General features: G+C 33.4%; 1 protein-coding gene across 1 annotated transcript; it reads left to right on the forward strand.

Moving 5' to 3' along the window:
- The first annotated feature begins 660 nt into the window (after window positions 1–660).
- On the forward strand, window positions 661–1,041 carry LOC136795411 (uncharacterized). Its single transcript, XM_067045898.1, has one exon. It carries the CDS (start codon window positions 661–663, stop codon window positions 1,039–1,041), a length of 381 nt encoding a protein of 126 aa, XP_066901999.1.
- Window positions 1,042–13,135: the final 12,094 nt, after the last annotated feature.

Genomic DNA, 13,135 nt, shown 5'->3' on the forward strand with positions numbered 1-13,135 from the left:
AGGTCATCCATATATTCTCCAATATCCCTATTTTTTTTCTTCTTAATTTGAGACATGTAACCATCGAACAAACATTTTTTTATCTGGAAAAAGGATAGTATTTTTTTTTAATTGTGATATTAAACCTCTTGCCCCAACAATTACAATATCTATAATAGCTTGGTGTAAGAACGACTGTTATACTGCTATGTACTGTCTCAAAATTTAGTCAGCGATGCCAGGATAATTGCTGTAGGCAATTATCCAAAATAGGTTATCAATTAATTTATATTGAGTCCTGCAAAACTATCATTATAATTGGATTCTTTTCCAAAGGCTTTTTGTGTGTTTACCAGCTTACCAATTAAATACCTTTATATTTATAAAATGTTGTTACCATTAATTATATAATATAATAAGGGGTAGTATTATGTAATATGATTGTAAATAACTACATGAAGGAACTAAGTATTTATTAACATTGATATGATTTAAATGAGTCTATATAATAATAAAATATCATACTATTTTTTCTGTTTTTACTTATGTGACTTACAGCGAATGAAATGCATGTTCCTAACTGGTACCGATCGATTTAAGGACCTTTTGATCCTTGTAAAACAAAAAACATTTACAGCATACACTAAAAATGTAAAAATAATTAACGCTTAGTGAACCCGAATGTTAAGACCTCCGCTCAAGCTGAAGATCTACAAGTCCATCATACGTCCGACTCTGCTCTATGATGCACCACTCATGCGGCACCTCTACAATACCACGTTAGCCAAACTGCAGAGCTTCCAGAATTCCCTCCTTCGGCAAATAGTCATAGGAACCACACTCCAACGGGCTAGGAATAGAGTAATCCGTGAGGATCTCCAAATTCCTTCTGTGCCGGAATTCATAGGCCATACGCACATCAAATTCTTTGATGGGCTGAAAGCCTGTGCCAATCCCCTATTCCGTGAGATCTCCCCTCCACCGAAACCTGGGAGGTGGCAAAGCACGGTCCCCTTGGTTGACGTCCTTGCCGAGGGAAGGACTTCTGGCTCTGCAGCCTGAAGTCACCCACACCACCAGCCGGAATAGTCCCTCCCCATTCTATATTAGCCCCCTGACTATTAACGCTATAAAATGTATAAACCGCCTTCAGCGGACAATGTTTCTCCACGCAAGGTAGGGAAAAAAAATTAAAAAAGTCCCACGGTTCTCAGGCTGCTAAGACCTCCACTTGTTAGTTCTGTCTATCCCTCTGAATTTGGACCCCGACGTTATCTTTTGCTAACTATACTGGCATCTATTGTTCTGTAGAGGCATCCTGATAGATTGCTTCGAGCCACAATATGCCTTCTTGCCTACATACCATGATATATTCACTGGCCAGTCTCTGCAAGCAGTTCACTGTTAGTTCTTCTCCTCCATTTGTTAAGGCTCTGATTCCAGATCGCTCCTGTAGTTGTATGGAGGACTCAGCGTTCAAACCTCTCGATTCTGCTTTCCGTGTACCTTTTAGAACCCAGCTCAGACAGTAGTATATCAAAGCTGGTTTTATCATGGAATTGTACATCCTTATCTTCAGATCTTTAAAGATTGTTCAGGATATTAATATTCTTGTCAGAGAGAAGAAGGCACTGTTTGCACTTGTTATATACTGCTCTACCTCAGTCCATTGATCATTTATTGATGTTATTGTGGAGCTGAGGTATTTTAAACTTTCTACTTCGGAGACTACTAGCCATTCATGTAGGACATGTCATCAGGGTGGATATTACAATCATATCCATTGTCATATCCTTATTATTTACTTAGAAGGCTATGAATATGACTAGGACATCGGCAAAAGCAAGAATTTTGTAAAATACGTAAATTGTTGGTTCTTATGCCTAAAATGAAAGCCTCGTTGTCAGGGTTTAGCCTCTTCGGCGCCTGATCCAGAACCAATATGAAAAGAAAGGGACTTAGTTCTTCTTTTGTAAAATGTTTGTGTATAATTGATTTCTATAATCCTGATAATTAACATAGCACTCTGTTCTGTTCTAACTTAATTATTTCACATAAATTAAATATGCTAAAACCAGAAGGTAAGATTTATTGAATTATCTTCTATTACTTGTCCATTCAAATATCAATATAATTTCTTGACGTACACGCTTGTGTAACTTAACTGTAAAGTAGTTGGCTGTTTACAAATCATACTTATATTATATAAAATAATCTTAACTAATTATTTATGTATTCAAAATCATTAATGAATAATGATAAAATGAATGGAATCACAGGGATGTAGAGAAGGACAGTGGTTCAATTAAACTTACTTTAAAGAGCTGTGCTTCATCTCAGACTTTCGGTAAATATAAGTATATATTTACGATTTAAGATAATAAAGTTAAGTTAGCTACTAAAAACTAAAAAGATTAAATTAATAAAATCTATCACAATTTGTTTCACACATTCACCTTCAAACCAATTAACAAACCTAGTTACTCACTAGTTATTTATTTAAAACATAATCGATATCAAAATAAAAATGATGTCATACAGTTTTTTTCAAACGATGTCTAACCCTGGACTTCTAACATCCTTTTTATAAAGATCTATTATGCACAAAATGTCCGTATGCGTTATTATTGTCTTCACTGCCCTTCTAATCGGAAGGGAGTGATTGCGATCTTACGGTAGGTCACGAGAACAACTTTTTTTTTTTAAATACTTATTTATTGCTATTTACAACTGTACATTATAATACATTTAGTAAATCTGATCTAAGTTAAATTGGAGTGTTACAGACGTGTAGAGAAACTACCCATTGGTAGCACTCAAATGACATTTTACATTAGCTGGTCTCGTGGCCATCTTCTTTTCAGGCGCCTCGGAGGATTGTCAGGAATGGAAGAGGATGCAAGGTTAGAAACTAGGGGGGTTTGAGTGGTTAGGGAGCTTATAATGGAAGGAGTGATATCTGGGTCGGGCTAGATCGGTTATATAGGGAACATTAAGGTCTTTATGTATGATTTTATTTGTGACCAAGTAAGGAGCATTGAAGATTTTATTAAGGATTTTGGATTGTAAGGATTGAATACGAGAGGAATTCGAAGGTTTAGTGCAGGCTCAAAGCTCAACTCCATATATCCAGATTGGCCTTATTACAGTCATGTAGATCAGTCTTTTGCAATGAATTGGAAGTTTATACCGTTTGTCTAGTAAGTGCTGTAATATTCGAAATTTACGTGTTGTTCCTTTCTTTTCAGTCTTGTGTGAGAGAATAACTACAATCGAATTGTCGAAGACACCTTCCACAATTAGGACACCCTTGTTCCCCTTCATTGAAACATCAGCATCTTAATGTCTTCAATCCTCAAAGGACTAAGATTGAATTTTTTTGTTTAAACGAGCGGAATGCGGAACGAGCGTAGTAGTTTACTTGGAAACTACTACTGTAAAACTCACTAAACCAAAGAAGCGAACATTAAAGAAAAATGATTGATTTTATTGCACATCTCAAATGGGGTTAAAGGATTAAAATAAATAATTTATTGTTTCTAAACAATCCTTGTATATTTCTGTATCATAAATAAACTAATAAACATCAAGAGGTGCAACTAATTTACTTAAAATAGGATTTATGGCTATATTTTATGGTAGAGCATTAATTTATATATATTAATGACAATATGTTTTGCACCATAATTCCTTAATGTATTTCTCTTATTAACATTATCTACGCGTCTATAACTGAAGAATTTGCCTTTTTTATCATTTTTTAGGCATACCTTTATATTATGAAATCTAAATACAGAATTTAATACTATGAATCAAATAGTTCTTAGAAATGACAATTTTTTAAATTCAATTTCTCAAAGGTTAGATTTTTGAGTTACGTTAGTGTAGCATTAAAGTGTAATATTATTTTGAAATATTTTTTTTGGTGATAAATTCAATGTTTGAAGATGAATCATATCAATTTTTTTGGATTCATATCAATGTTTGAAGATCAATCATATTAATTGTTTAAAATTATGATAACACTAATTTGTTTAAAAAAATGTATATTATTGGGTTTTTAGAAGTTTCTAAACAAATAAAGATGTACATATTTGTATAGTTTAACTATTTAGTCGTCTTAATTTAGTTATTCGTAAGATAATTATTTGTTTAATTAAATAATTAGATGTTATTTCTAATTAATGAACTATCCTAAGAGATAACTTCTTTTTTTTAGGGGGATGTATACGTTTGCCTAAATAAATTATTTTAATGATAAAATCTATGGAGCCTAGAGGCAATAAGATGATGAGTCAATGGCCACCACTATAAAGGTCCGGCTATATAATTTGGGCAATAAATTTGAAATTTATGTTAGTTAAATTTAAATAGACTATATTTTTCATTAATCTGGAAGCTAAAAATAATAATTTGATAAAGTTTATTACTATATTATATATTAATTATTTCTTCGAGGTAACTTAAACTAAACCACAAATTTCTGGGTTTTTTTCTTTAATTCCTAATTGATTTTTATCCTGCTTGAATAAATTCAACATCCCTACACGTAAGGGTTAATTAAACAATTTCTCGGTATGAAACAAAATTACTTTTCGGCCGTACTTTCCAATGACGTCGGACGATTGACAATCCCCACAACTCGGGGCCCTTATATAACACGCGATCTTTCCTCAGAATCTAATGTTCTCAAGATGTCCCTATGTGTTAGTCTGTTCTTCGCTGCTCTCCTGATCGCGCCCTATTCCAAAGGGAGGGTCTTGGAGAACATGATACAGCCGTTCATGTCGACAACCAAAACCACAGAAGTGTCTATGGCACTTTCCACAACAACTGCATCCAACCTTAATGCACCTGTAGAGATTGCCACCGCAGATACGACTAAAAACCCCAATAAGATAGATAAGAAAAGCACGGTCATAATCGGACGTCCATCAACGTGTCCTGCAGGATTCGAAAAAGACGATGGAGGAAATTGCCGACCCAGCATAGTTCTTGAGCTTCAACAATTATAATATCAAAATGAAGCATCCTTCAGATTACAAAAAGGAAGACGGCCCCCTTTCTGATATTAGTGTAGAACAATTTCAGGTCAGTAATTATTATCAGACAAAATAAAATTTTGAATAAATACTTTTACTACTGTAAATTAAGTTAACGAATAGGACTAGACAGGCCAAAAAACACCAAAGTTTTATTTTGATTTATTAAATTTGTCATTGCTGTCACATAAAACAGTTATTTAATATTTTCAGCGATTTTATTTTTGAGTCATAAAGTGTAATATTACTTTAGTTATAGTTTAATATACGTACTGATGTAATAAAACAATGTACCTATAATGAAATTGTAACATACCACGTTTCCCAGTCCATGATTCAATTGCTTGTATATGTTGTATTATTTATGGAAAATTATTTGTATATAGAAATACATTATATATTTAGTTGTAATATCATTTTTATACAATTTTATTTATGAAAAAAACAAGCTTGTAAATACATTAAATTTAAAATATCGGTTTCTAGTCCAACTTTTTTTTTCCTTCACCATTAGTGTATAATATATAACTTATGAGTACTTACAGCAAAAAATTCGAATAAAAGAAAAAGGGGGAGAGAACTCAACGAACGCTTACTGAAATAATACAACCTTTATTCTCTCCATAATTCCACTTATATACGTTTTTTATAATGGGAAGTTAGAATTAAGCCTGAATAAAGGTCTTATGCTACCATAACTCCCTCCTACCAGCCTATGAACATGTCTCATAAACTCAAAAGAAAAAAAAACATTATTATATACAAAAAAGAATTACAATATATATATCTTCCATTGTAAACATAAACCAAAATTAAAACACTCACTGTAATTCCCTGAAAATAACAAAAAGAAAGAAATTATATGGGAAACTTGAGTTGCTCGATATGTACAATTCTCAGTTTTATAGGTTATTTATTGCTTTTTATTGTAACTAAGTTGTGTTATCACCCTGCAATATGCGCTAGTTGTTATTATCCTGAATGAGCACTCAGAGCCTAGGAGCAGAAAAAGGCAGTTATCTCACCCCAATTTTTGATAACTTTATTGAAAACTATGTATAATTACTAGTCAAATTCATGTCTGCCAAGTATAGGTAGGGGAAATAAAACATGGCTACTATTTTGAAAAATTTATATCTCCAAAACTATTTGACGTACAGATGTCTATTAGCACTCAAATTAAAGCTAGTTTAATGAGCTATAAAGTAGTATGTGATGTTTATCCTCGTAGGAGTAATATTTTACTTGAAATTTGCTAAAACAAATTGGTTTATAGTTGTTCAGACAAATTTTCAATCGCCAAATTTATATTCATATGTGAATATCATAAAAACTACTATCCCTACGAAAATAAGTGTCATAAACTACTTTATAGTAAGTCAAATTTCCCTTATTTTGAGTGTTGACAGACATATGTGCGTCTTATAGATCTAGAGATATATTTTTTCAAAAATCCAACATTTTATACGAACAACTATAAATTAACATTTTGTGAGTTTATTTTGTCAAATATCACTACAACTGATACTTCTACAAAGATAAAAATAATTAACTATTTTGTAGTAAATTTAAGTAGCTTTAATTTGAGCGCTGACAAACATCTGTACATCCAATGGTTTCTGAAATGAAGTTTTTCATAAATCAAACTTATTGTCACAACAACTATAAATCCATTTATTTTAGCAAATATCATGAAAACTACTATTCCTATTAAGGTACAGGTAATAAATTTATTTATAGTCCATTACACTAGCTTTAATTTGAGTGCTAATAGACATATGTACGTCTCATTGTTCCTGAGATATAGATTTCTCAAAATAAATTAGCTAACTACTAATCTTTCAAAAGCTATATCTCGAGAACTATTGGACGTAAATAGCTTTTTTAGGGATAAAATTTCAGCAAATTTACTCTTCTTTAAATAATGTTCTCTTAGATATTCTAGTGGTATTAGTAGTTTTAAGATATATAGTTTTAAGATAAGAGCTCCGAATGAAAAATTATTGTTTTATTAAGGTTTTGAAACAGCCGCCATTTTTTATTCCCCTACCTATACTTGGCAGACTCATCAATTTTGACTAGTAATTATACATAGTTTTCATTAAAGTAATAAAAAATTGGGGTGAGATAACCACCTTTCTTTCTTCCCAGACCTTCTTTCACCTTTCTGTCTTGGCAGACTCATCAATTTTGACTAGTAATTATACATAGTTTTCATTAAAGTAATAAAAAAAATTGGGGTGAGATAACCACTTTTCTTTCTTCCCGGCTCTTGTACCATCATATCTTGAGGCTCCTTCCCCCTGTTGGAGCTCACCCGACGATAACCAATGGTGATCCTTGTTGCTCCCCGTCCCTAAAGGTCTCCACCATAATGATAACCAACGGATGTTCGGTCCAGTCCTATTTATTCCAACCTCCAGAGCCGCCTAGTCTTCTCCCAAACCACTCCGTTCTCTTCGTATAAATGGTACATTCGTCCCGCTTGGATACATCGTTAAGCGCTGGCAAATCTGATCATCTCTGATACCGGGTGTCGACCAAATAGTGGTGATTCACGTCCTGCCATTTTGGCGTGAAATCTATCTTCATTAGCTCAGATGATCGAGTGTGCTTTACCATTTAGTGTCACCTGAATCTCCTCCGTCTCCGTTGTTCTCGGTCCAGATGTTTGCGGTTGCTCCTCATTTATAGCATTTATCGTTTTCATGAGGGATAGCTAATCAGCTATCATATTCTCCTTTTCGTTCTACAGCCTGAACAATTCCTAGCTGTTCTCTCTCCAGCACACTATATCCCGTTTCCGCATCCGTCACTCCTCCTGTGACAGTACCGCCCCAACGCATGTTCGTGGTGATAGTGGAAGTACAATGAAAATCTGGGAATCCAACACATGTTCTTGATGAAGCATCTCCATGCATTTCTTAATGTTTTTCACCTTATCGGGTGCCACCACCGCTCTATTGCTCTTTTTTAATAGGATATTGATAGGCACCAGATATCTCGCCATCGCAGGTATGAAACGTCTATTATAGTTGAGGGTGCCCGACAACATCCTGATTTCCTTAACATCTTTGGATATCGAAATTTATCAAATGGCTACTTAGCTGTTTATGTCTGGCTTGATTCGCTGTTCCAATATGGTGTGTCGAAAAAAATTCACTGGGTTTGTCCCAGTATAGAATTTTCAGAGGACAGCTTCAAACCAAATTCCATCACTAGTTGGACTGCATTAGTGGGACATGTGCTGATCTTCCGTGTTGCAGAATACCAACAGGTTGCCACATGAACTCATCGATTCCCCACCAGAATTCGTACATCAGCCATTGGAACGTGATGGGGAATGTCTTTAGTCCGAAGGGCACACTCGTGAATTCGTAATGCCCCCTTCCGAACGTAAAGGCTATCTTGTGCTGGTCATTCGAGTGTATTTCAATTTGGTGGTAACCGGCTTTCAAATCCAAGGTACTGATAATTGTCGCTTCACCCAGCCTATCAAGGATATCTTCCAATCTCGGTATCGGATATCTCTCATCCACCATTCTATTTATTTCTCCGATATGTCCCGGTGCGCCCTTCTTCCGTGTGGTGACGTACTGTCAATAATGATGCCCTGTTTTTTAGGTTCTCTGATTCCTCTCGAATATTTTGCCTAAACGCATGTGGTTTTTTCTTTTCTTTTTTTTTACATGAATAAATTTCTCCTGTTTCTGGGAAATTCCGTGCATAGTTTGCCATGTCTCTCCTAATAAGTCTCCCTCGATAAAGAAAATAGATGAGTATTCCCTCTCTATTTCCTGTCTCTAAGTCCCCCCTCCCTTGATCACACTTATTCTTTTCTTCCTCTCTATTGTGATTTTTCGACTGCTATACTTCCTCTTTCTCAATCAAATACTCCAAAGCCCTTTGGCGTTCCTAATCAGGCCACAACCCACAATTGTGTAATATTCATGGCATCTTTTCCATGATGTGAACCCGAAATGTCTTCAAATAAAAATATTTTTTCTATGTTACTGAATTAACATAAAATACAGTTTGTGTCCCTTTTGCGATTCATAACACTGCCTAAAAAATAATTTGCTTATGATAAAACAACAGTGCCTGGGGGCATGGATTGGTACGATGATTCGAATAGTACACTCTAAAAGACTGGGCTTCATCTCAAACTTTAGGCAACATACTTAAAATTTAAGATAACAAAATTAAATTAGATAATATTTTTCACTAATGTGAAAGCTGATGAAATTTGCTTAAGAGCTTACAATTCAAAATTAAAATAAAAATGATTTCCAGCGGTAACATCCAATGGAGTCTAACACTGAACCATCCTTTCCAACCGCTGTGTTTATATGACACGCGATTCATCCTTAGGATCAATGTACACAAGATGCCCTTCTTTGTTAGTCTGTTTTTCGTTGTTCTTCTGATTTCGCCCAATTCGGGAGGCAAAATCCAGCTCCAGCATCGACAATCAAGCCGGAGGAGAAAGTAGTAGTAACTGTCGCTCCTGACAACGAGTGCCATCAACGCACCATCATCATCGTGTCTTTTAGGATTCAATAAGGACGAAGGCGGAACATGCCGACTTACTCCCTGATCATTTTGGACAGTAAACTTCAAGAAGTAAATATTACCATATAAAACAATATTTTAAATAAACAATAACTGTGTTAATATTTTATAAACAACTTGGATATTGTTTAAGAAAGGTTCCCCCTCACTTCTGAATAGAAATTCATGATGCCATCTAGTGGTAAAGATATGCGGTAAGAAGCCTGGGCAGCCATCTTGGTCCCCAAAACAAAGGAGCTAGTACCTATCGAGAAGCCATCGTGACCTGGACAGGAGAAGAAGACAGAACTCTTCAAGAAGGTCTCTTCTCATAATGATGAGGGTGTAAATCCTTCGACTCAGGCGAGAGAGGCAGCGGCGGCAGGAGGATGAAAAGAGAGAACCCTCCTTCCATAATCACATTCACATCAGAACCAACCTTCAAGCTCCATATAATCAAACGAGTAAAATGTAATCTTCATCAATTAATGTAATAAAACTAAATTTACAACTAACCAACTAACATATATTGTAACTATTTTGCTCAAACTCTACAGCAAATTGTGTCCGAAAACTTTAAAGAGAATTAGAGTGTCTAATGTCATTAGAAGATAGTAGTAAGAACATACTATGAAGGGGTGATCCCAATATACCATGGCACTTAAGATTTGCAGATACAGCAGTTGTAAATTGTAATTGAAGTTGTGAAGAGTTCATTTGAGTTGCTGAAGGAGTCCTTTGGGTTGATTGAATATCTGAATAAGTAACCAGAGCTAGGGTAAAAGATGGTGTTGTTGTTACTGAAACAGTCTGTTGAGACTGTCTGGCTTAGTGGAAATGAACTTCAGTGAAGATATGGATGAGGAACTGGAGAGTCCTTTTGTGTTTGAATATTTCGATGCTCATGGCTTATAATTTATTATAAAATGTGTTAGGACTTTATTACTAATTATTACTTATTAATTAATATTACTTATTAATTAACTTACTATAAAGTATTTTATGACACTTATTTTCGTAGGGATAGTAGTTTTTATGATATTCACATATGAATCTAGATTTGGCAAATGAAAAATTGTCCGAATAACTATAAATCAATTTATTTTAGCAAATTTCATGTAAACTATTACTCCTACGAGGATAAACATTATAAACTACTTTATAGCTCATTAAACTAGCTTTAATTTGAGTTCTAATAGACATCTGTACGTCAAATAGTTTTTGAGATATAAATTTTAAAAAATAAATTCACTAACTACTGATCTTTCAGTACGTCCCATACAACATTTTTATGAAATATTGCTTTTTAAAAGGCTATATCTCGAAAACTAGTTAACGTAAATAACTCTATTAAGGCTCATATTGTAGCAAATTTAATCTTCTTTTAATGATGTTCTCTTAGGTTTTCTTCTGTTGTTGCTACTTTTTAAGATATAGAGCTCCGAATAAAAAATTAGTTGTTTTCTTATCGCTTTGAAACAGCCGCCATTTTTGATTCCCCCTACCTATACTTGGCAGGCTCATCAATTTTGACTATTAATTATACATAGTTTTCATTAACGTAATCAAAAATTGGGGTGAGATAACTGCCTTTTTTCTCCTCTTGGGCTCTTGTACTAACAATTTTCACCACTGCAAAGCATTCTCTAGACTTCAAAAAATGATGACGGTACCCTTTCCAATCTTTGCGACTAGTAGTTTCTAACCTGTAATTATTAATATATAAAATAATGTTTTGAATCAATAACATTTATTTAATATTGTGAATAATTATTAATAAATAAACATCGAGATGGAATAAAATTTTATATCACAGTTTTTAAATTGCACTCGAAAGTTAAAATAATGTCTAACTCTTATTTTGTTTCAACAAAGATGTACTTATTGTTCTATACAACATTATTTGAATATTTTCAGAAATATTAGAAATATCTTTGATTAAAGTTAATTGCTATTAATATGTATTATGTATCATGTTATTATAAAGTTGATATCAAATGCAAAACTTCTATAAAAAGATAACCATAGTAGGAGTTTAATCAAATCATAATTAAAATCACAGAGTATAAAAGATGTATTTAGTTTTTTACAGGTTTCTAAATCTTTACTTTAATTTTAAAAAGATATTTAATGTTTATAGTATTCAATAAAGTATAAGGAATCATTAGGTGGAAAAAAAAATCTATTTGTAAATTTTGTTTTATATAATAATTGAATTATTTGATTAATTAATTTAAAATGTAATTTTTAACCAATGAACTATTTATTTGTTAATGGGGCAACCCCCGAACCTGCCTGTAAAATACATAAAATAAATAATCAATTGTAGTAGTTGTACAAAATACAAAGATCGTTTATATAAACTAATAACAAACAACATACCCAAGTTGGGCTGTCTACATTCGTCAGAATAAAACAATAAAACAAAACGTCATTTCAAATTTAATAATATAAAAAAAATATAACAAAAACTATAAATCCTATTGTGACGATAGGTATCCAGCAGCTCGAAGCAAAATTAGTTTGTTTTTTTTAAGTTAAATAATAATAATAAATTGAATTATGGGGAATGGGACTGGACTTAGTTCAATTGACCTTATCTTAAACTTTAGGCAATGCATTTAAGATAATCAAATTTAATTAGATAGAAAATATTTTTCACTAATTTGAAAGTCGAAAAAATTAAATCAATAAAACGTATCCTGGTCAAGTTTATTCAGAAATACACATTTGCATCCTGTACCATACACCTCCTTAAATAAAAGATGTTAGGGTTTACTAACCAACTTTTCGATGTAAAGAATAAAAATAATTCTAGACGCAATTAACGATAACATTTGACCCTGGAACATCCCCTCCATACAAGTTCCTAATATCAGACGCGGTATTCCCTCAGGATCTAACGTACACAAGATGTTTATCTTAGCTGCTCTCCTCAGTGCACCAATTGCAGAAGAATAGGTATTTCTGGAACCTTCACAGCCATGTCCTCAAGGAAATATAAGGGACAAGGATGGAAAATGCCGCACCATCTTCTCGTTCCATCTCGCCTTCCCACCGAAGACACCTTCCGCAATCAGGAAACCCAATTGTATTACGCAACCTCAAGGATTCAAAAAAGAATGAAGGCTCTCTCTCCGGCTTTTATGGCCAGTAACTTGAAGATAGTAATCATTATTTCATAAAATAATATTTTTTGTTAAAAAAAAATTGTTTTAATATAAGTTTAATAAATAAAGCACGGATTGAAATAGCATTTCCAAATAATGTTCTTATCTTATTTCTGTTTCAAATAAGATGTTCAATGCAACGTTAATTCTCTATTTTCTCTGCTACCTTGGACTACACCTTGACAAACAACTAACCTGGAATCCTCACACAAGACTGAAAAGACAGGAAACTGCACTTAGATTCTGATTATTATAGCACTTACTTGACAAAGGGTTTAAACTTACAATTCATTACATAAGAATGATCTACATGACAATAATAAGGCTGATATGGACATACGGAGTTGAGCTTTGGGGCTCCACTAAACCTTCGAATTCATCTCGTATCCAATC

The sequence above is a fragment of the Halyomorpha halys genome, unplaced genomic scaffold, assembly GCF_000696795.3.
Source record: "Halyomorpha halys isolate HHAL.00 unplaced genomic scaffold, Hhal_1.1 Scaffold1962.1, whole genome shotgun sequence".
NCBI lineage: Eukaryota > Metazoa > Arthropoda > Insecta > Hemiptera > Pentatomidae > Halyomorpha > Halyomorpha halys.